Genomic DNA, 26,028 nt, shown 5'->3' on the forward strand with positions numbered 1-26,028 from the left:
AGACGTGGGTCCCGTGCTCTCCATGCCACTGGAGTCAAGCTATCATGGCTGATGAGGGCTAAAAGCCTGAAACCAGTCCTAGGATGCTTGTTTCCAGTCCGGGGAGGACCTGGTCTGGCGGTTTAGGCTAGATTGTTCCCATTGTTCACAGGGTCAAGACTGATTTGCAGATAGCTGCGTCCAAACTGGAATGGCATGGTGAGCAAAAAAAGGAAAGATTTAGGCCCAGATCTCTGTTCTACGGTAAATTCATGACATTGCTTTGCATACTGTCCTTCAATTGTTTGTTTTGCATTTGTCACCCCGAGTAGGATGAGTATGCCCATATGTGGATCCTGTGCTCTCCATGCCACTAGAATCAAACTGTACTGGCTGATGAGGGCTGAAAGCTCGAAACCGGTTCTAGTATGCTTATTTCTTGTCCAGGGAGGACCTGACCTGGCAGGTCAGGCGTGACTGTTCGCATTGGGCACAGGGTCAAGACTGTTTTGCATATGTCTGGATCCAAACTGGAGTGGCAGGTGAGCAAAAAAAACAATGGATTTAGGCCCAGATCTCTGTACTCGGTTGAATGTATGACATTGCTCTGCCTTCTGTCCATAAATTGTTCTTTTTGCATTGTCACCCCGAGTGGGATGGGTATGTCCAGAAATGGGTTCCCGTGCTCTCCATGCCACTGGAGTCAAGCTATCCTGGCTGATGAGGACTGAAAGACCGAAACCGGTCCTAGTATGCTTGTTTCCAGTCCAGGGAGGACCTGGCCTTGCAGTTCGGGTTGGACTGTTCCCATTGGGCTAAGGGGCAAGATTGATTTGCATATGGCTGGGTCCAAAGTGGAATGGCATGGTGAGCCAAAAAACAATGGATTTAGGCCCAGATCTATCTACTAGGGTGAATGTCTGATATGTTTCTGCATTCTGTCCATCAATGTTCTTTTTGCAGCAAATCGATTCAGTCTTAGGGATTTGTTTTAAGTGTTAAGAATCGGCACCACAGATATTCAGAAGCTTTTCCCGTATGATGCTGAACGAGAATAGGAAACAACTGACTGCAGAAACTATTGGTCCTGTGGTATCAGTTTTCAGAATTATGTAGGCAACCTGATATTGCCTAACTCCAATGTTTAGGCAGGTTGGTAGCACCCATCTCCTACAGATCTTTTGGTATTTTGTACAGAAAAAGAGAATGTGCTCTTCTGTCTCTAGGGTTTTAGCACATGCAGGGCAGAATTCTAGAGATAGTCGCACAGTCTGATCGCTAGGAAACCGTAGTAGAAGGTAACTATACCTAAATCTTACATATACGCTTTTTGCAAGCGGTGGCGAAAATAGGTCCAGGAAGGAGGGGCATGGCTTGACACATAAAAACTGGGAAGTTAGTTGGCCATTTACTGGCCTGGTGACATAATGTTCGTCCACGGCCGCCTAATACCTGCTCTTCAACTTTTGGAAATCCTCTATATTTGACTTCTCTGGATATTCTCAAAGTTCTGTCATACCAAGGGTTGTAAGCCAACTCGCAACATGCTTGAACCAGGGGAGACTTTGGCACCTCTTTGTCCACAAGCGCAGTCAGTGCAATAGAGGTTTCAGTGAAGACACTCATGTTCACATATCATTCTACAAGGGGTTTCTGGTAAATACCAGGGAAAATTGAATTTCGTTGTTCTGAAGTTGGTTCAAGACACATGTATCATGTGGCTGATGGAGTCCATCATCCTTCTTGCTCATTGATCACAATGCCTCTACTAGCAATTAAAGTCAGAGAGGAAGTGAGCATAAATATCTGCTGCAGATTTAGAGCTCTGGCAAGGCTGATGCAGCTCAATGAAGATGCGACATTGAAGCATGCTGAATGTCCTTCTGGAACATACGAACATAGATTAACTTGACCTCCATCCCCTGCAGTTTCACATGCTCAGCACTCTGGTCAAAGCAACTGAATGATGTATCTACAAGGATATTAACAGAGATCTTCAGTCAGTTGCACAAAAGACAATGTCAGTCTAATATTTTGACCCTTGGGCATACCTAAGTGCAATCAGAGATATTGCACCAAGACAGAACCCAGAGGGATGGAGTTTGTAGACTCTATTCCCCTAATGTGATATGTTGACTGGGGTTTCTTCTCTCCATTGCCCTTGTAGGGAAGTACAGATGTCAGTGTGGGAGTGAGCCTTTTCAGAGGCTCACCGGTGTAGGGGTTCTCCCTTCTTTGTCCTCAAGTCCTTGGACTAACAAAATAGAGATTGGCACGGAAGCTGTAATCTAAAACAAATATTTTATTATCACTGATGAGTGGGACTACATTGATACAGACCCTCAGGCAATGTTTGAGGCAGTACATGGAATACAGAAACCATGGTGCTTATATACACCTTTTGTTGCAGGGTAAGCATGGAGACTCATAAAGAAGGGGTACAAGTATACACAAGTATAGCTATTCACAAATATGGACAAGTAGAAAATACTTAGTCAACAGAGTGGGAGGGGTAACGAAACTACTTACATCAGTTGAAATATCCTGACAGTTACACTTAAAACAGGTGCATTCTAACAGCTACAAGCCTTTCTGAACATGCGCCGTGCTCTGGCTCAGTACTGAAGGAGCTAAATATAGTTGATGACTCAGGCAGAATAGTAAAGCAGGTGACAGTGAAGAAGCACATGGCTAACACATGGTCCACTAAAATGTATGCCAAAACAAAATGACTTCAGCTCATGCTAACAGCGATCATTTCCAATTTCCACATCAGAAATGACAAAAGTTTTCAAGATTTATCAATGATTGGGGACGTTTCTGGGCTATAGTACTAGTGTAGCATAAGATGGAGCAGGATAAGTAGTTTTCAAGTCACAGATGATAGCATAGTGTCTTAGATCAGAAACAGTAAAAGTGTGTCCAGTAGATGTTCTCCACTTACTAGATCCTATAACCTACTGGTCAATGACATGCAGCTCTGCACTTATGGAAGCAATAGGTAATGTATTAGGCAAGCAAAGGTGGCATACTTGGAATCCATGCTTTTGAAAGCCCCTTGGCCTGAATTGCAGTCCTAAACTCATTCTGTGGAGGAATGGTTTTAATATGTTAAGCAGCTGAACTGTTAATAGGCCGACTAGAAATCACACTGAGCCCCTAAGTACATTGTTATAGTATGTAACTCTTTGATATATCATATATTTAGATTATTGTCTGATCCCCACTGAGAGTAACCTTCTCCAACCATAGATCAATAGGAATATTATGTTGCTCCCCATCGATGTGAGAAATTCTGTCATAAAGATTTTTTATTAAACTTTTTTATTAAACTGACCAATATGCACCCAGCATCAAATGCTTAAGTTACCAGAAATTCAGACTCAGTTAGCGCCAGAGATAAAGCTGAGTATCCTCAATGTATTAGGACACAGAGATTCTTAACTGACTGTTGAAGACTACCAATGATCTATTATACACACTGAACAATACAAGTTCTAGAAAGGATTCCTAAGGCGCCCAAATGGCATAGGGTTGGGGGAAACTCATCTAGCTCGCTGTAGTCATTTGGTATAGAATGAGGCAAACCAGACTCTCTTCATGAAGCCAACTATGCTGATCAGGAGTAAAATGAGGACACTATGATGTAGCAGATGAAAAGCTTCCGAAAGAACTTGTAATTTGGTACTTACAACTCTAGTCCAGATGCGTTCTCATCCAGCACCAATACAATTGTGGTATCTAATTGTGTAACGCTACCTGCTGACATTATTAACCGGTACCCCACTCACAGATGATCCACATGTGTATCAAGTAGGAGAAATGAAGAGAGACACATTCAGGACCTACAATTCTTCCGGAGGAAGAAATAAAATAACAGGGAATTACTTGTAAATTGCATTGAGCCAACACAGAATTGCCACAATGTCTTATCTTAGTCATACTGCTATTGTAAACATCTTGTAGGCATTCCTTGTTCAGTACATTTTGAATGCATTCTGTTAATTGGGTAATATTCTTAGCACATTGTTCTTAATATATCTGAATTATTATTTTTAGGTGCTGTATTATGTGAAAGATGTCAAGAAAACTTTAAACTATTTCAGAAATTGCTTGACACCAGGTGGGAATCTTCTTATCATACTAGTTTCAGGTAGGTAACTTTTCAATCTTTACTTGCCTCAGTAATCCTTATGTATTGCACTTTATATTGTTATTTCACTTGTGATTTTAATACAGAGCTCGCCTTGTCCCACACATACTAGCAATCATTTGAAGAGGCTGTAAGTGAAGACATGCAAGAAGATTGGAGGATGTGTCACGTGTCAGTTTCCTCCCACAAGTTGAAAAATCTATTATGTGTTTGCTACAACACATTGTAATCTTCTTCTTCTCCCTCATAGCATTCCATAGCATCTGGTCCTGGGTGAAGCTTTCATTCCAAAATGTAACATCCTCCTTGAGTGAAGATAGTGATACACATTTTGATAGCATTACAATAATAATTGTGTCACCTCCTTTGTGGTATTATTCAAGCCACTAAAATAAAACTTTCATTTTTAATTTTGTCTAAATAACTTTCTTTATCAAAATACATTTTCAACCTTTCCCCATACTTAGTGAGTGCTAGTTCAGTCAATTTCCATAATTTGGTGTTGTTTTTTGACTATGTAAAACATTTTTCACTCAAGATCTCCTTCAATTATTGCTATGACTTGTACTGCTTGCAAAAGGCTTGCCCTTGCTCCCAGGTTACATGACTATTTCATCACCTTCATGTAGCCATATCAGAAAAGTGCCTTGGCATCCCGAGGTTCTGCAGCATGGCTGGACAACAACAGATGCTGACAACTACTCAGGTGGCCCTGAATTTCCATTTACTATCATCAAGGCCCCCAAATGCATGAACAAGATTGACATTTAGGTCTGGCTGTCCTGTGGAGTCTCTTTAGACTCCCAGGCCCAGAGGGGTGTGTTGATTGGGAGTACCACATCAGTTGGAGGGCCTGAGCAATACCATTGTTGGCATCAGGGTTGCCCCTCATTTAAATGAGCTAATTGAGGGGCCTGTGGTCCGTCTGAACCCAGGCCTATTTGCCTTAGGGAAAGCTGTACCTGTTTTAAAACGCGCATTAGTGCTAGCGTGTGTTTAGGCGCGCAGCGCTGTAACTTTTTAAAAAAAACTTTCATTTTTCACAAAACTTGAAAAATTTAATTGTAATCTTTGTTTTTTAACTCCCACCAGTCCGCCCACATACCTGCACTTAAATTGTGTCCCCACCGCTTGTTGAGCGGATTACTGTGGTATATTAGTGTTGCTCGAGGCGCCCGGCCGCCATCTTGGGACTGCTTTGGATCAAGTGTGCCACTGGTCAGAGCGCTCTAGTGCTCTGCGTGGACACCAGGTGAGCCTGTATTTAAAGCTCACATTCTCCCGCGCAGCGGTGACGCGCAGAGGAAGCGCCTGTCTCTCGCCTGAGTCAAGCCAGAGTCTGCCCGTCTGCGCCCGTCAGCGCTAAGGAGGCGCGAGAGGCGGGAGACTCTGATCTTCATTTTTATCGCCCCAGGATGCCTCCTGATTCAAGTATGTCACGTGATTATTTACTATCACTTCGGGGTCTTCATGCTCCCTGTCATCACTCCTTAGTTCCCCACACTTGGTATGGCCCGGCTTGTTGTGCTCACTGCCGGCTAACATTAAATTCTGACTTGCCGTCAGAGACATCCAGTGATTCTATTTTACTTCGAGGCGGGCTAATTAACGCCCGCTCCTTAGTAAAAAACGCTCAGAACATCTTTGATCTTATTACTGAATCTCATCTGGATTGTCTTTTCATCACGGAAACATGGCTGAAGCCATGGTCTAATCCTGCCCTTGCCATAGCCCTACCACATGACTATCATATCCTACGTTTGGATAGGCAGGAACAACGAGGAGGGGGTCTTGCAATTATCTATCGGAATAATTTTAAATGCACTATTGAAGCACTGACGGAGCTAAATGAGTCAGAAGCACTAGCTTTCTCTCTAGCAATTCATGACTCTCTTGTATTTTCTGGAGTCCTTATATATCGCCCCCCAGGCCCACCCTCCACATTTCTAGACTCTGTTGGTGACGTGTTGAGTGACTTAACTCTCAGGTTCTCTAATTTTACGGTGTTGGGTGACCTCAACTTACATCTTGAGGCCCCAACTGATCCTGGAGTCAGTTGCTTTCTAGACACAATTGAAGTGTTGGGACTCACTTTGTTGAACCGTGAACCTACACATCAAGCAGGACATCTATTAGACGGTATCTGCTCTAACTTTTCCAGCCTGATAGTCAAACCTCCCTGCCCTCAGGTATGGACAGATCATTTTTTAATTCCCTTCCTTATAGCTGAAACCCGGAAATCCTTTTTTAACTCCCTAAAAGGTACAGATAACCCTTATATAAAACCCACTCCGAATTGGAAGACATTAGCCAGGAGAGCCGACATTGTTGAAAAACTTAAAAATGAATCACCAACTTTTGCCGATTGTACTTCTTCAGACTATCAAATCTTCTGTGATTGGATTGCTGGAGCCGGCAAGTTGCTTATACCAGCTAACAATGAGAACATGAAACCTAGGAATAAAAAAAAAAATGCCCCTTGGTTTTCACCAGTTCTTAAGGCTGAGCTAGGCGAAGTGAAAACTCTAGAACGGAGGTGGCGTCGTAATTACGACACAGCCGCACGTAACATCTATATAGCAGCTAGACGGAAATATCATGTAGGATTAAAATTAGCAAAAAAAGCCCATTACCTACAGGCCATTTCTTCAGCAGGCCAAGAACAAAAAGCTATCTTTAGGATTGTTAAGGATTTTATCAAGCCCTCAGCTCTATCGCAAGAGATCCCTCCATCGCAAGATCTCTGTAACGCGATATCTGATTATTTTGATAACAAAATCCTAACTATCACTAATACCTTCCCATCAGAAACCACCATCACAACGGATGGCGAAAAGATAGCGAAGATGACTTCCCCCCTCCACTTTGACGAGTTCGCCCCAGTCCCCCTGGAGGAAACTGCCAAAGCTATTTTAGCCAGCAAATCAGGCTCCCCTTTTGATCCCTGTCCTCCTCCGGTGTTGCACCATCTAATAGAGATAGTTAATCCTATGATTAACAGTATCATCAATTCTTCTCTAGCAACAGCAAGTATCCCAGAGGATTGGAAACTTGCAGCTGTCAAGCCACTCCAAAAAAAGGCCCTGGCCGATCCTACCACCCTTTCCAACCTGCGCCCGATCTCTCTGCTACCCATCTTATCTAAGCTGACTGAAAAGTTTGTCAATAGTCAATTGACAAACTTTTAGGAGAAGAATAACGTTCTCCATCCCAATCAGTCAGGCTTTCGGTCAGAACACTCTACCGAATCAGCTTTACTATACTCTGCTGAAACTTTAAGAGCAGCAATGGATCGGGGAAAACAGGCTGTCCTTATCCTTCTTGACCTGTCGGCAGCCTTCGATACCGTGTCCCATAACATCTTACTGGACCGGTTGGCTGCCGCAGGTGTGGGAGGACAGGTGTTGGCTTGGTGTAGGAACTTCCTTACAAACAGACGCCAAATAACAGTGCTTGGCCCATATCAGTCTGAGGCTAAAAACGTCAGCTCAGGGGTGCCACAGGGCTCCAGTTTGAGCCCTGTCCTTTTCAATCTATATATGGCACCCCTGATGAACTTGATCGAGTCATTCAGGATCAGTTCTATTTCATACGCTGACGACACCCAACTGCTTTTGGTGCTGGATAAGGAACAACCAGGTGCCGAGGAAGATCTTAGGAACTGTCTTGCAGCAACATTCAAATGGATGAATAACAACCATCTAAAGTGCAACGCCGGAAAAACGGAAATTTTACCCATAGGGATCAATAATCCTTTTTCCCCCACAGTATGCTGGCCATCGGATGCAGAAGCTCCACCTAACACAATTGCATCCGCCCGTAACCTAGGCATAAAGTTTGACAACTGCCTATCCTTCAAACCTCAGGCTGTAGCAGTGGCAGGTATGTGCTTTCAAATTATTAAAGCACTTAGGACATTTTTTGACCTCCTTTCTCTTTCGGCGAGGAAAACAGTCGCAGTGGCCTTAATAAATTCTAGGCTGGATTACTGCAATGGACTTTATGCTGGAGCAAACAAAATCGTGCTCCACAAATTGCAGATGATCCAAAACGCGGCTGCCCGCCTCGTACTGCGTCTGCCCCGTAGATCATCTGCCTCTGCAGCTCTAAATATCTTACTTTGGCTGCCAATAGGAAAGAGAATTCTGTTTAAACTTCTCTTGATCACTTTTAGGGCCTTCCATCAACGTGGCCCGACCTATTTACGAAGGGGGTTCAAAAGATACTACCCAGCACGCTGCTTAAGATCCGCTAGCCAGAACTTACTTACCATTCCCCGCTTTAAACTGGCTACAAAGGGTGGCAAATCCATCTTTGTACTAGGAACCAAGGCCTGGAACAAACTCCCCCTTTCCTTGCGGTCTTTCTCCCAAGAAGCCCCTTTTAGGAAGGCATTGAAAACTTGGATTTTCTCCATGTCTGACACTCTGTGTAGAACCCTAGTGTAGTGGCTGTGTTTAAGAAACCTGGACTTCTTTCCCTATCCAACTCTTCCACCTGGGTGGTGTAAGCGCCAAGATACTCCTTGGAGTGGTAGCAGCGCTCTATAAATGCCCATTACATTACATTACATTACGTGAGTCCCAAAAAGTATGGTCTATGCTTCTTCAGTGCACAGACCACAACAACGTCTTTCCTTACAATAGCACTTCACTTCTGTTCCTTGCAAAGTAACCTCCTTCTGATGAAGGCTACAAGCTCATCTAAGCCCTACTTATTTAACTATGATAACACAGCCCCTACACTATTTTTTAAAACAGCAGTTTGTACAATGAATTTATGGGAAAAGTTATGGGGAATGAATACAGGGGCCACACACATGGCGTGTTTGAGTGTGTCAAAGGCTTTCTGACAGGTTTCTGTCCAGATAACCTGTATGGGCTGCTTCTTGGAAGTCAGCTCTGTTAATTCCTTAACAAACGTCCTGTAATATCCAGTGAGGGCCAGGAAGGCCCTCACATCTGTTTGTATTTTTTGGGGCTCCAAGGCCATGATAGTCTCTATTTTGGCCTGTGGGGGCTGTACCTTCCTGCTGCCAATGAGATGTCTCAAGTTCCCAGAAAAAACCCTGCCATATCTGGCACTTGTTGGCTTTGTTAGTTCCGACCCCCTGTTGCAGAGCCTGGTGCAATATATGACACATGTTAACTGTATCTTATGAACTCCCTGGGAGGCTTCTATCGTCCAATCCTCGGTGGTGCTATTGATCACGTCATGGTGGAGCCACACCCTTGCAGCTCCTCAACAAATGTTCAATGTTAATGTTCTCAGGATAGGGCACTCTCCCTCCTTATAAGATACCCTCAACGTATCCTGTTTTGCGTCACAGGTAGTGCACCAATCTAATCTAATGGGAAGAAGCAAAAGCAAGGGACATTTTCACTGTTCTTATCCAACCCTAACTACACTCACTTTTCTTTTGGCGCACTACCTTTACATCACGGATGCAAATTATACCTGTCTTTTCCAGGCACTGTCTCATCTCGAAGTAGAATCTGAAATGCAGATGGTGCCGGGAACTGGGAATTAGGCTCTAGTGAATCGGAGGAAGTGGAACCCTGAGCAGCCCTTTTTTTTTGGGGGGGGGGGGGGCGGGGCTGCTTCATTCAGAACAGCATTATTTTCTTCCTCTGCGAAAAAACCTGTAGGGCATCCGAGAACGGGAGAAATCTTGGGACCCTCTCAGTTTAGTGGTCTCCAATGCCCTCTAAGGCATCGTAGGTGAGAGGTAACAACACACTCTTATAGTGGGGGGTGTAGATCCAGTTCTTATGACCTTCCACCCTCACTGCCATCCTTGTTGCCATGAGGACCAAGTAGAGTCCCATCCATCTAGGCTCCAAGACACACTTTTTCTGAATGCTTCATATTAATGTATAATCACCAGGCTCAATTGTATGCCCGGGCCCCTCAGGTACTGGAGGCAGCACCTCGTATATCTATTGCTGAATAGAACGCAAGCTTTTAGTAAGTTCATACAAATAATCAACCAACAGAGAATGATCTATGTCAGAGAAGTTTTTTGGTCTAGGGACACCCCACACATTCGCTGGGCCACCGAAGATGACCTCATAGGGAGATTATCCTGGTCTAGAATGGATGTCATTCTAGGGAACAACAAAGCAAGGGGCAAAGCATCTGGCCATTGCAGCCCAGTAATCATGCCGACTGAGGTTGGTTAGCTGCATGGAATTTCTGCGGAATATGCAAACTGTCACATATCAGTTGTATCGATTTGGCGATGAAGTGGCTCCCATTGTCACTCCAAATCAAACCGGGCAAGCCGTAGCGGGGGAAAAACTCCTTAATAAGAGCCTTTGGCATTGCCATGGTTGTGGTTTCTTTTTCGGGGTAAGCCTCAATCCATTTGCTAAAAGCACAAACTAGCACTAACAAGTATTTCAAATTATTAACTTGTGGCGATTCTATATATTCTATTTGGTGTACCTCAAAGGGAAAGAAGGAGGTTCAAAATTACCAGAAGGTGTAGGGGTACCCTTCCCAGGATTGTGCCTAAGACAGATCATACAGCATTTCACCAAGTGAATAGCAACCTTTGCAATGCTGTCATTTCGCCACACAAGATCTAGCAACTTACAAATGCCTCTGGCACTAATATGAGCTGAACAATGTGCCATATTAGCTACAGGTAGTACATCTGCATCTGGTAACATCCATCTCTGTTTCTCGGACAGATTAGTCCAGCATCCCTCATCATCAAGATGCCCTGTTTTCTCCTGCCACACTGCCAACTCTTGTACTGTTGCTTCACTCTGGATCTCGTTGACATTTGCTAGTGTATACTCAAACATTCCATTCTCGGGCACCCACCTATCTGGGCCCTCCACAAACATCTTTTTCATCTTAGATCTGACTGTCTCCTTAGCTGTCCCACATAAGCAGTAATTGTTTTATAAGCACTATATTTTACTATTGACAGTCGTTTGGGAGGAGTCAAAGTTGTCAAAAGCCTCTCTATCAACGGACCACGTTAAATTTTGGTCCTTTGCAATTTCAAGCATCCTTTCTGCCGAGAGGTGTCCAAAGTTATGGGCCACCCAAAAAGCGTACTGGCTGTCAGTATAAATATTGATAGTCAGTCCTTCACTTAACTCACATGCTAGCAGAAGGGCTACCAGCTCCACAACCTGTGCTGATTGATAAGGAACAAGTGTTGTTTCAACTACAGTGCGCAGCGTGGTAAAAGCTTACGCCGCTGTAGTGGTGCCATCTGACAATTTGAAACAAAAGCCATTGACATATAGTCCCCCTTATGGGTCAGATAAGGAAACATCAGTCAGGTCTACCCATCCCTTTATCTCTTCGTCAGTGTGGAAAAACAATCATGAATCCGTGTCCTCTTCGTCCGAAGGGAGGGCTAGTAACGTGGCTGGATTTAGAAGGGCACATCTTTTGATAGTAATATGAGGTGCAAACAATGTCAGTTCATATCCAGTCAGACAAGAACTGGTAAGGTGCTGCGTCTTCATTCTATTCAAAAGTACATCCACAGCATGCAGTACCATTACTGTGAGATCATGATTGAGAACAAGCACTGCTGATTGTCTAATAGAGACCGTCGCAGCTCTTAAACAGCTCGGGAGGGCTCTGGCGACAGGGTCATGCAGCAGAATAATAAGCATGTCGCCTCTGCTTACCTCCAAAGACATGTTTTAACACAGAGTTTGCACACCCACCCACTTTGTGTACATACAGCACAAAGTGTAGTGTAGTTCATATTTCCCTAATAGGCTCTGCGCATTGGAATAATATACACTGTAGGTTTGTCCTAGGTCTAAGGTCAGTATGCCTCTATCGAGTATGTTAAACTTAATTACTTTGTGTTCCAGCTAACTGAGAGGCCTCTAGAAACTCCTTGTAAACAAGAAAGGAGCGGTTTCTGGCAACCGCATAAACATGACAACTTTATTTCCCTTTAGAATCGAAACACTCTCAAAATCGTGGAAACAATAGATTACAGGTTCACTCAGCTAATCGTGCATGCTTAGTTTCTTCAGAGTTCAACAGAAAGAATAGACAAGTGTTTCAATAAAAAGCATTTATTGAACAGTCTTATTTCTCGTGTAAGACATATGAGCTGTTACAATCATAAGACAGTATGTGAGATATATTATGTACAGCGTAAGCAGTAAGACAAAATAATACTGCGCTAGCATTATCTTTTAGCTATGACACATATATTCATATACATAAATAATGTACGCTAAAAATGCGAGTACTCATAAGATGCTTTTCTAACTAGTTCTACCCCAGTTTACATAAGTGTAGTACAATGTAAGAAGTCGGTGCAATATGCTATAGTATGGTAGGCTATAGTTTGTATGCTAAGTTTGTATGCTAAGTTTGTATGCTAAGAGTCCCTAGGTTCTAGTCAGCTCCATACCTTGAGAAAGTGAGGGGTGGGAATCTATTTTCGGGTCTCGAACTCTAACACCCCGCGAAGGGAGTCAGAACACTGGAAGCTGGATTCTCTGCGAGCAAGGATGGCAGCGTCAATCCGGAAAGTATACTTATACCTGGTAGGTGCCTTGCAATGTTATCATTGACGTAAAGTCAGGCAGAGGAAGTCGTCAGGAATTAACCCTTAAGGAACAGCAGTTCATGCATGATAAATGAGTTCTTGAAGAAATCAATAATCCTGGGCTAGGGAAACTCCCAACAACTTAATAGTCTGGTTTCTAAGAACTCGTTGTGACGTTTGGGTGGATGGATGTATGTGACCATACCTGTATTTGGATAGCTTGGCCAATGCCTAAATAAGGACTGGGATCTTATGCCTATATAAGGGCAATGCAAATTGTGCCTATATAAGGACATGTATCAGGAAAACCTATATACGGACACCTAAAGTGGGCCCACTCCATTTTCGAATGAACAATTGTACTAAATGCTAAACATTAAATGCTAAACATTAAACTGAGTACCACAGGTTGCAATAAAAACATTGGTAAAAGCTTACTAAGAGAAGTTTAAAAAAAACTCCTGATAAACATGTAATGCAAAGGTACTGTAAATTTTAAAGCAGTTTTTCATTCTAAGCTTATATCTGAAATAAATGCAATATGAATGAATAGAAATATATACATATGACAAAATGGTTGACAATTATTCAAGAACTAAAGCCATTTCATAACATGATTCTAAATGAAATAGTTGTAAATTAGGTGAACATGTGCCCCTAGAAGTATTCAAAGAAGTCTGTTCTATATGAATAGTTCTACTGTAAGCAGATTGAATTGCAATGTACTTTCACATGTAGAAAAAGGTCAATTTTAGAAAGAGTTCCAAGTTTTGTTCTGTTCTGAAAATATGGAGGCCAAATACATGCCTTCTCCTGTACACTGTGAGCCGAATCAAAGTCAGTGTATGGGTCTGGTGAAACTTTGAAAACATCTACGCCTGTATACAAAAGATCTTCTACCGATGTCGGTGACAGTTGGAATACCTAGTTTAGAAAGTTAACCACACAGAGATGTGAAGCATCGCCTTCAGCAAGGAATGCCGCAGCCATGTTCGCGTCCGTTGTTACCTGTGGGCCTGTTGATCCACCTCGTACCTCAGTAGCAGCAGGAAGCGTCTGTGAGATCTCAACGAATGCCATCATCAGGATTGGTAGACTCTGGGGACACTACAGAGCATGGGCCATTATCGGGTCCAGCAGACTATCAATATCCGTTGGCATGACTGATGGGATGTCTAGCACGCATTCTTCACTGCGAAACAGGCTGCGTAGAACAGGTAAGATGCAATCTTGCCAGATTATTCTAAATGACCGAAACGATGTTGTATTAAGTTCTTAGCACTTCCGTTCTAGGAGAACTTTCTCCAAGTTTCTGGGAGTGACGCCGGTGGATAGGCTTGCCATAGCATAGTAGTAGGAAGAAAATAGGATTCCTGCAACAAGTGCTAGAATTAAGGGCAGACCACAAAACACTGAATGCACGAAGTTTGGGATGATTCCGAGGGCTGCCTGAAATAGTGTAAACAGTCCTGAACATATGGTCTTACATACATGTACAATTCCGCTCATATCAGATATTTTTAAGATACCTCCCAGCATTTCTACGAAATGTATAGGGAAGTTTGTACTTATTAGAGTATGTATCTCAGCTGAAGTCCTTGCAATTTGTAGATCATAGGTTTCTTTGGCCGAGGCCAAAGGCACGGTTTGTTGTAAAAGCATGGCTTTCATTCTGCTGACAGTATCAAAACGTATATAAGAAACATTCAATGAAGGCCATAGAGGTGATTCCTTGACTGTGTCTATTTGGGGGAACAATACTTGCATACAACAAGTAACCCTGGTTCTAATCGTTACCAGATATGGGATTCCTGGCAACATACCACAGCAACTTTGATCATTTAACATGAGGTAACTCCCATTAGAAAGTTGGCCAAACGTGGATTAATCACAGCAGCTGGTGTACCCTACAGGTGGCAGGACAAGTTTGCCACCGAACCATTAAAAGCCCGTGTAAAGAAATGTCCCGACATATAAGTGAGCCGATCAGTGTATTTTCAAAGTGTGTACCGCTCAGAAACACTTCATGACCCCCACTCCAACATCTGTATTTGTAAGGTAAATCCCAGGATGTCTCAATGCATTCTTTACCCAACCTTTCATGTTTGCCTGCTTGCATTTCTCTGAGGCAATACTGAAAATGAAAAGTAGTGACACACAGAGTTATTTTGCCAGGGAAAAGCCATTCTGTAGCTGTTTTTTCTGCTACCGTAAATGATTACAGCGTCCAGCCTAATAACATAATAGAACGTAACTGAGATTGGCCTTGTTGTAACATGGCTAAATCTTGTCCTGTATGTCAATAGTAGGGGATACAATGTTGCCAAGTTAATATATTCTGGATGACAAATTTGTTAAACCACTGTCAACCACAGTGAGAAATTTCTCCAAGTTAATACAATCATGTTTACTTATTCTATCTGCAACCTCTGCCTGTAAAACCTTCCATATTTCATTATAAGCAGCATACATGCCGGCATATATGAAACGTTTTTGACGCAGTTCTCTTGGTCCTAGCAAGAAATCCCTAAGGTCTGCACCTTCTTTAAGTAAAGATAAGTATTGTTTCACATCCTCGAGTGTAGATTTTTGTAGCCAGCCGAGGCAAAATGTTCCTACGCTGTTTGTTGTGACTACCCCTGGATGCTGTCATTGAGCATAATGTGGGTCCCGCCTATTGATAGTAAAGTCCTGTATTCTCTTCAGGAATCTTCCTTGACAGATGTTTGTGTCTGTGGGCCAGAGCAACCATTTTTCCCAATCAGGATCTGATCTGTTGTTTTGTAATATTGTGTCTACTGTGACTGCTCTCTGTGTAGTGCTATTACTTGCAGGTGTTGGTACAGAAGGTGTGTTCATTTCTTTGATCTTGGCTAATCCAAGGCAAGACGTTCGCATCACAGTGGCAGAGATTTCAAACAATGATTCTTGTTGATGAGTTTATTAAAATCACCAAAATGCAGCCAAGCAGCCGACACGTGTTTCGTCTTGGGAAACAATCACCTGATGACTTTATCAGGGCTACAATAACAAACAAAAAACATATAATTGCACTTAACAATAATATCTTAAATAATGAATATGTAACTATTCATCACCACCAGTGTGTCTGGACCAAACAATAAAAAGAAGAAAAAAGAACCAGTAATCACCAAAATTTCACCCAGTGAAAAAGACATATATTGCATCCAAAATGTGAAAAAAGATGAAAGAAAGACAAAGTGAGTCTTAATTTCAAGCCAAGCGATGTCGCAGAGAAAAAAGAAAAGCCTCTATGCTGCAATAACACTACCAATGTGACATGCTTCCAAAACAAATAAAAGCAAGCCATATGGTACATGTAAGTAATTCATTCAGCCCAATAAAGAGCTTGATGTTATCAGTTTCACACAAGAGAAGGACTATTGTTAGGTGACTAATATCCCTATCCCGGCAAAATCCAAGAGATAACATAAAAATATGTCACTCACCAAATACAAATCTTCGTGAATACAATCACCACATTCCAGGTATGGCCTGTGTGTGGTCCCATTCAACATGGGGCTAAAAAAGAGAAGAACAAAAAGGAGGAGAAACGGAAATCTTTATTCAAAATGTATTTATTCAACCCTATATTGCTATCAGGGGTAATGTCCAGCAATTTCTACAAAAGTAGGTCTCAAAATGTGTAATAACAGACCATCCAAATACAGTGATTAATTAGTATAAAGCAATATACCTACAATATTTATATTTCTCCCATATAAATCACGTATCACGAAAGCGAGAGAAAAGGGAGTGGAAGAGACATTAAACTGAATACAATGCATTTGACAGAATACCGGCAACCCAACCAAACCTAATCACTATAAATTAAGCTTGTTAGGGCCAGTAATAAGGTTACCTCAAAGTGGACTGGTCCTTCTGCTCCCTTTTCTCTTGCTTTAATCTGAACTTGTGATTATATGAGATGTATATTTTACTTTTCAGGACATTATTAGTCACATATGAGGAAACCTTATTTCTCCTCTTAAATAACCTTTGTTGTATACTTTTTCAGTAATTAGGGTTCACACCCCAAAATAAGGTTACGCACTCAATACTTTTTGTGCCAGGCCATAGACTGTGGGTCTTGGGTATTTGGTAGTGCAACATATGGTGAAGAAACTTTTATTGTAATTTCTCTCCTTTTTTTAAGAAATGTGACCATATATTAAGCCATACAACTGAAGGATACGTGATTTATATGGGAAAAATATAACTATTTTAGTTATATTGCTTTATATTAATTAATCATTGTATTTGGATGGTCTGTTCATATAAATTTGAGACATCCTTCTGTAGAAATTGCTGGACATTACCCCTGATAGCAATATAGGGTTGACTAAATACATTTTAAATAAGGATTTCTGTTTCTCCTCCTTTTTGTTCTTCTCTTTTTCAGCCCCCTGTTGTATGGGACCACACACAGGCCATACCTGGAATGTGGTGATTGTATTCGCGAAGATTTGTATTTGGACAGTGACATATTTTTATGTTATCTCTTGGATTTTGCCGGGATTGGGATATTAGTCACCTGACAATAGTCTTTCTCTTGTGTGAGACTGATATCATCAAGCTCTTTATTGGGCTGAATGAATTACTTACATTTACCATATGGCTTGCTTTTATTTGTTTTAGAAGCATGTCACATTGGTAATGTTATTGAAGCATAGAGGCTTTTCTTTTTTCTCTGCGACATCGCTGTGGCTTGAAATTAATACTCACTTTGTCTTTCTTTCATCTTTATTCACATTTTGGATGCAATATATGTCTTTTTCACTGGGTGAAATTCTGGTGATTACTGGTTCTTTTTTCTTCTTCTTTTTTGGTCCAGACACACTGGTCGTGATGAATAGTTACATATTCATTATTTGAGATATTATTGTTAAGTGCAATTATGTTTTTTGTTTGTTATTGGAGCCATGATGAAGTCGTTGCGTGATTGTTCCCCGAGACGAAACACGTGTCGGCTGCTTGGCTGCATTTTGGTGATGTTAATCAACTCATCAACAAATCATTGTTTGACCTCTCTGCAACTGTGATGTGAACAAAAGAAAAAAAGAAAAGAAAAGAAAAATTACTTTTTGAACTTTCAAAACTTGGATGTACATCTGGACTGCGTATTTCTGATTTGACCTATTCTAATTTCTAATCTGTCTTTGGCTCGGGAACAATAACTTGTTTATTAATATGTTCTGCATTTGGGGTACCTATCTGGACCGGAACTATTATGGTAAACAGTGGTGTGTGGGGGGACATGTCAACATGAACCAGCATCATTGTCACCCTGCTCATTCAGATTCTAAGTGAGCTCCATGGTATATCTTCTTTGAGCCATTGTCATCTACTCTTTTGTGACTAGGCCTGTCTTAGTCATCTTAGGGAATGCTTCCAGGATAACCCATTTCAAAGATTCTGGTGTGTGGTTATTTTCAAGGTAGTGAGAGCATATTTTCGTGTTGTTCTTTTGGCATTGAAAATTGCTGCAGTGTTCTGATATGCGTAATTTGATTGGACGGCTGGTCATCCCTATGTAATAAAAATTACAAGGGCATGTAATAAAATAAATCCAATTAAATGTATTGCAATTTGTGTGTGACCTCATCTCCCATGTAAATGTGTTGTTAAGTGTGATAGTCTTCTGTACGGAAGTGAAAGCGCAAGCTGTGCATGCACCACACAGGTAGTGGCCTTTCACCGCTGGTAAGTGCCAAAGTGTTCCCTGTTGATTAGTTGCCTTCACCTTAGGTCTAGTGTGGATCAGCATGTCTTTGATGTTCCTTGAGTGTTGAAATGCGAAGCGTGGTGGGTCCAGGTTCATGGCACCCATATTCAGTATGTTCCAATGTTTTTTTTCAACAGACTTTTATCTGTTGGCTTATTTCACATTTCAAAACATATATTTAATCTGTTTCCTAATACCAGGCCACCAATATCTTTTTTCTAGTAAATATACTGTTGCAGAAGCACCAGCATGGGCAGAGGATATCCCTTCATGTGCTGCTAGGATCAGTCGTAATCTACGTTCCTTGTTTGGAATTACCCTATCCCCCACTCCAGGGATTCAAGCAGGAGGAATGTTGTTCGCATCAATTACATAAAAGTACTTGAGTGGAAATCTTTTCGGTAACGTTGCACCACTGCCTTTGCTTAAAGCATTGACAGCCAACAATATCTCACTGTCTATTCTTATTTTTGAACGAGTGATCTGAGCTATGGAAGCCATTTGTACAGCCCCCTTAGTGGCTTCGTCAGCCAAAGATTTCTCTGCAACGTGAACGGCTTCACGTTGATGACTTAGCATGTGTATCACGTGAGCTTTTGATAGTTCATTTTGCAACTGAACTACTTGTTCCCAGAGCGTTTCATGCTTTATTGTGCCACCTTTTGCATCTTTGAATCCGTTTTGAAGCCAATTCGCTAAATATTCATTATATGGCTGAACACAGAAAAAGGAATCGCACACTGTAAGTGTGAAGAATTCCTGATCTGTACTTTCAAGTGCCAGTTTGAATGCTTGTAGTTCAGCTCGCTGAGCTGTACAATCACCTAGAGATTGAGTTTTAGTGACCATAGTCGGAAGATACCATCACGCATGGGACCTTTAACAATTGCGCACGCTGCACTGTAAGCTTGATTAGTCCCTATAGCGGGTTTTGCTGATCCATCAGTATAAATTATAAATTCGTACTGATCGAGAGGCAGAATTTTTATTGGGCAGAAGACATAAATGTTCCTATTGCTGGAACTCTTGTGTTTTTAAATCAAGATTAAAAACATATTCAATGTCTGTTGCAGCAAGAGCATTAACCCTTTGTATCCATCTAGGATGTAAAGCTTTTGCATTTGGAATGCTCGCTTTTGTAACCGCCTCAAAGGCTGGTACTGGAGTCACAACAATAATGCGTTTCCCATGAGCTAAAGCTATTTCTTTTGCTACAGCTGTTTGAACTTGTGTCAGGATTTTTTCTGTTGAAGTGAAGCTCATTTCTGCTTGAGTATACAAATGTGATTTGATGCAATTGGGATTTTTTCACCATCGTCTGTCAGATAGATGTCATTGACATATGAAAATGCCTTGTAATCATAAATTTGTAGTAACTCTTTTACTCTTGCTGAGAATAACCCCAGGCTGTTCTTAAATCCTTGAGGGAGTGGACAAAATTGATGCTGGGTCTCCAACATTGAGACAGCTGTTAATTACCTGCTTTCAAGTGCTATGTTTCGACAAAAGAAACCATTTGAAATGTCTAATGTGGTTTTATATTTTTTACACACAATGTTTTTCTTTAATGCTGTACTATGTGAATTTTGTACTGCAAATGTTTTGAAACAAGTGTTCAAGTGTCTGTAATCCAAAACTAGACAATATGTATTGTCTGGTTTGGATATAGGAAACAAAGGATTGTTCATTGAGGAGGTGCATGTTTCAATCACCCCTTGGTATTCAAGTTGATCTGACCTGTTTTTAGCTTCTTGCTTTATTGGGTACTGCCTTTGTGCAGTAGGTTGATTTTTTAGCTGTATTTTGTGGTGAGGTGAGTTCTCATCCCTTCCTACATGATTTTTGTATAATGCTGGGGCCTGTTCAACTGCCCATTTTCTGGCATAAGTATATTTTAAGTGAATTAGAATATGGTTAGAGAAGGCTGGCACAATGATGTCCTCGCCATGTGGGCACTCCCTAACAAATTCTGGTGACCAGTCCCTTTCTGCTAGAAGTACATCATAACCCCTTGAAAGTTTCTCCCAAAAGAGTGCTTTCACTTTTCCTGGTATGTCTCGCTCCATCTGGAGTGTTATTTAACATAACCTTTGTGGAGTACTAACTCTGGTGTCTACAGTTTCTACTGTGATGTACTCATTCAAGTTCACTATCTCCAGAAGTTCCTTCAGGTTCTGGCGAGCTATTGTTACTTCTGCTGCACTGTCAAGCATTGTCTGAGCCCATTCTCCATTTTTGAGTTGTGTTCTCAGTATTCTTGGAATGTCTGATCTTCGGAGAGCTCCTTTTGAGGAGACCTACCTCTGGATTGAGAACGTTTCTCTTTAGAATTCTGTTAATTAGTTTTCCACTTCTTTTTAAAAGATGTTGGATTGTGTTTAATAGAGTCCTTTACAGGACCTTCAGACTTCAAAGAGTTTCCTCCCAAACTGTCTCTGCCTAATTCTGCATAAGATTTTTCTATTATTCTGGGTAGTTCATGTTGATGTTCTGATATATCAAATTCCCTAAAGTGTTATCGGATCGCCAGTGATGATGCCTCCCCTTTAATATTAGATATTATTATTGTTGAGACCTGGTCGAAATTTTTTATTAATTTCATACCTAAAATCAGAGCAGGATCTGCCCCGTATTCGTTTTGAATTTGTTTCAGGACATCTGGTATTACTGCAATTGACGGAACACAATATGTTTTAGGGTACACAGACAAAATATCGAGTTTTAAATTTCGATATACAATTATATCGAAGTTTAAATATCGAAGGGACATAATATAGAAGGTAAGTAATATCGACACTTTTAATATCGATATTAGTAATATCGAAGTTTTAAATATCGATGTCAGTAATATCGAAGTAAATAATTTCGATGTTACTAGTATCGATTTTTAAATAAATTTAGTGTATATTATATAGTATTTATTATGTTTTATCATGTATTTTTAATGTCATTTAATTAAAAGTTGTGTTTTAGTACTGTAGCGGGTTGTGGGTTTATAGGGGAATAGGGTGGGAAGTAATTTAAATATGGTAAATGAATTATTAATTAGTAGGAATTATTAATTAATTAATTGAGAATAATTTTTAATTAATTTTAATTAATTGATTAATTGATAAATATGTTGTGTAGTGGGTTATGGGTTTATAGGGGAATAGGGTGGGAAGTAATTTAATTATGTTAAATTAATTATTAATTAGTAGGAATTATTAATTAATTAATTGAGAATAATATTTAATTAATTTTAATTAATTGATTAATTGATAAATATGTTCTGTAGCGGGTTATGGGTTTATAGGGGAATAGGGTGGGAAGTCATTTAATTATGTTAAATTAATTATTAATTAGTATGAAATATTAATTAATTAATTGAGAATAATTTTTGATTGATTTTAATTAATTGATTAATTGAAAAATATGTTCTGTAGCGGGTTATGGGTTTATAGGGGAATAGGGTGGGAAGTAATTTAATTATGTTAAATAAATTATTAATTAGTAGGAATTATTAAATAATTAATTGAGAATAATTTTTCATTAATTTTAATTAATTGATTATTTGATAAATATGTTCTGTTGCGGGTTATGGATTTATAGGGGAATAGTGTGGGAAGTAATTTAATTATGTTAAAATAATTAATAATTAGTAGGATTTATTAATTAATTAATTGAGATTTTTTAATTTTAATTAATTGAATAATTGATAAATATGTTCTGTAGCGGGTTATGGGTGTACTGTTGCATTCTCTGGAGTTGGAATAGTAATTGTTACCTCTAAGCTATCCAACACTTTCCCTACTGTTGCTCTCTCTGGAGTGGGAATAGTAATTTTTACCCCTACGCTATCCAACACTTTCCCTACTGTTGCACTATCTGGAGTGGGAATAGTAATTGTTACCCCTACGCTATCCAACAATTTCCCTACTGTTGCACTTTCTGGAGTGGGAATAGTAATTGTTACCCCTACGCTATCCAACACTTTCCCTACTGTTGCACTCTCTGGAGTGGGAATAGTAATTTTTACCCCTACGCTATCCAACACTTTCCCTACTGTTGCACTCTCTGGAGTGGGAATAGTAATTGTTACCCCTACGCTATCCAACACTTTCCCTACTGTTGCACTCTCTGGAGTTGGAATAGTAATTGTTACCCCTACGCTATCCAACACTTTCCCTACTGTTGCATTCTCTGGAGTGGGAATAGTAATTGATACCCCTACGCTATCCAACACTTTCCCTACTGTTGCACTCTCTGGAGTTGGAATAGTAATTGTTACCCCTACGCTATCCAACACTTTCCCTACTGTTGCACTCTCTGGAATGGGAATAGTAATTGTTACCCCTACGCTATCCAACACTTTCCCTACTGTTGCACTCTCTGGAGTGGGAATAGTAATTTTTACCCCTACGCTATCCAACACTTTTCCTACTGTTGCACTCTCTGGAGTGGGAATAGTAATTGTTACCCCTACGCTATCCAACACTTTCCCTACTGTTGCACTCTGTGGAGTGGGAATAGTAATTGTTACCCCTACGCTATTCAACACTTTCCCTACTGTTGCACTCTCTGGAGTGGGAATAGTAATTTTTACCCCTACGCTATCCAACAGTTTCCCTACTGTTGCATTCTCTGGAGTGGGAATAGTAATTGTTACCCCTACGCTATCCAACACTTTCCCTACTGTTGCACTCTCTGGAGTGGGAATAGTAATTTTTACCCCTACGCTATTCAACACTTTCCCTACTGTTGCATTCTCTGGAGTGGGAATAGTAATTGTTACCCCTACGCTATTCAACACTTTCCCTACTGTTGCACTCTCTGGAGTGGGAATAGTAATTTTTACCCCTACGCTATCCAACACTTTCCCTACTGTTGCACTCTCTGGAGTTGGAATAGTAATTTTTAACCCTACGCTATCCAACACTTTCCCTACTGTTGCACTCCTTCTGGAGTGGGAATAGTAATTGTTACCCCTACGCTATCCAACACTTTACCTACTGTCACACTCTCTGGAGTGGGAATAGTAATTGTTACCCCTACGCTATCCAACACTTTCCCTACTGTCGCACTCTCTGGAGTGGGAATAGTAATTTTTACTCATACGCTATCTAAAATGTATTTTGGTTTTGCATTACTTTTATGTTGTTATTAATTGTTATTTATATGATTATTTAATGTATATAAATGTATTAGTAATTTATTATATTATTATTTCTTTATAAGTTATGAAAATAATTGATTTAGAGTTATTATTAATGAAAAAAATATTATGTATTATATATTTATTAATATGAATTTGTATTAAATTATGTATTAATTTTAACTATTATAGTACAATTTTAAATATGTTTATTACATTTATAAGTATATTTTTGTTAATATTACATAATTATTTTATATTAAAAAACGATATTTGACAAAAAACAATATTTTTGTCATTCTATATTTTTTTCGATATATTTGTACTTACCTTGTTAGGGATAGGATTCCGATATTTTTGGCATCAATATTTTGGTTCCGATATTTTTGTATTTCGGTAATTGTGACTTCGATATTTTGTCAGACATTCATGTTTTACTATAGATGGCAGCAAAGACTGTGCCCCATGTGGTGCAGTCTTCCAGTTGTCGTGTTTTCCTCATTGGTAAACAGATTGTTGGGATTCTGTGTTTCTCATAAAGCCTAGTATTAGGAAATACTGCTTCAATTTGAGTAATTTTTTGAGCTATCCAGAATTGAATGTGGTCACGTTTTGTGAGCATTTTACCCATGACTGTGTGTTAAGTCTGTGGAGTAATTTGTAGAGTATTACCCTGTTGAGGAGTTTGATTTGCAATGGTCATTGGTGGTTGAACTGTGAAAGTCTGCGTGACATATTGGACTAATTCTCTGTAAATTTTTATTAACTCTTTTAGTTGAGTGAGTAATCCATCGTCCGACATCTCTTCGATGTCAGGATGAGGTGTGTAGCCGACTAAAATCGTCCATGTTCCTCCTGGTCTACCTAGTGGACCGAGCCCGGCAATGTTTTTGTGATGCTTTAGGGCGCCTTTAAACCAGAAATTATGCTCCTGGTATGTGAGTGGAATTTCAATATCCTTGAAAGGAATATATTCCTCAGGTGGTTCATCTTCTTTAAAGAAGTGAAACACTTTTGTTAATGGATTTTATTCTGGTAATACAATCCATGAATAGAATACCTCTGTCTGAAATGATTTTTGTGCCTCTATCACAAAAACTGCTCTACCACCTCTGTGTGTTAGGCCGTGATGTATACATTTTAGAGTGATGGCTCTCCCTAAATTTGGATGGATGTTTATAACACCAATATCAGTTTCATTCAAACCTGTATTGTTTAAAGCGAGATGTAATGCTCCGTTGACTGTATTAGCCTCAGTATTATCCCTGTTCAATGACATTGTTTTTGAAAAATGTAGAACAAGTTTGAAGGAAACAAACATAAGGTGCACAATATTTTTGGAACACTGTATCCTTCAACGTTGAATAAACCAAACAGCTAATATACAGGACTTTTGTCCTATTCAGCTTTGGCGGATACTTAACCCTACCCACTCAAGACGTCTTATGGAGTATGTAAGTAGGAGTCTCTGAGAAAAGCACAACTGTGTTACTCAGTTTATAGCATTAAATTAATGCCTTACCAAACATTGGGCGCCATGTAGTGTAGTTCCTATTTCCCTCATAGGCTCTGCGCATTGGAATAATATACACTATAGGTTTGGCATAGTACTGAGGTCAGTATGCCCCTATCAAGTATATTAAACGTAATTACTTTGTGTGCCAGCTAACTCAGAGGCCACTAGAAACTATTGTAAACAAAAAGGGAGTAGTTTCTGTCAACCGCATAAACATGACAACTTTGTTTCCCTTTAAAATCGGAACACTCTCAGAATCGTGGAAATAACAGTTTCACTCAGCTAATCGTGCATGCTTAGTTTCTTCAGAGTTACGCAGAAAGACTATACGTGCATTTTAATAAAAAAGATTCTCTTCTCTAACTAGCTCGACCCCAGTGTACCTAAGTGTAGTACAAGGTAAGAAGTCAGTGCTATAGGCTATAGTATGGTTGGCTAAAGTTTGTATTCTATGTATGTATGCTAAGTTTTATGCCGAGAGTCCCTCTAGGTTGTAGTCAGCTCCATACCTTGAGAATGAGAGAGTTGGGAATCTCTTTTTGAGTCTCAAACTCCAACACCCCGCGAAGGGAGTCAGAACAGTGGAAGCTGGATTCTCTTGAAGCAGGGATGACAGCGACTTGTCAGTGTGTCAGGTCGGGACACGGACTCCTCTAAAGTCGAGGTCTCCTCCTACTTGCTTGGGCAAGGGAAGGTATACATATGCCTGGTAGGTACCTTGAAATGTTAGCAATGATGCAAAGTCAGCCAGAAGAAGATGTGAGGAATGAACCCTTAAGGAATAACGGTTCATGCATAATAAATGAGTTCTTGGAGAAATCAATAATCCTGGGCTGGGGAAACTCCCAACAGCTTAAGGGTATGGTTTTTAAGAACTCGTTGTGTAGTTGGGGTGGACGGAAGTAGGTGACCAAGACTGTATTTGGATAGCACAGCAAATGCCTAAATAAGGACTGGG

The 26,028-nt window shown here is 40.4% G+C and overlaps 1 protein-coding gene across 1 annotated transcript in view; it reads left to right on the forward strand.

Annotated features, from left to right (window-relative positions):
• LOC147732918 (histamine N-methyltransferase-like) overlaps nt 1–26,028 on the forward strand; it is a 236,057-nt gene that overhangs the window by 149,121 nt on the left and 60,908 nt on the right. The window contains exon 5 of the mRNA XM_086958880.1: nt 4,039–4,132. Within this exon, the coding sequence (XP_086815006.1) occupies nt 4,039–4,132 (94 nt within the window). The remainder of the gene's footprint in view (nt 1–4,038; nt 4,133–26,028) is intronic.

The sequence above is a fragment of the Lissotriton vulgaris genome, chromosome 2_1 (assembly GCF_964263255.1).
Source record: "Lissotriton vulgaris chromosome 2_1, aLisVul1.2, whole genome shotgun sequence".
Taxonomy (NCBI): Eukaryota; Metazoa; Chordata; class Amphibia; order Caudata; family Salamandridae; genus Lissotriton; species Lissotriton vulgaris.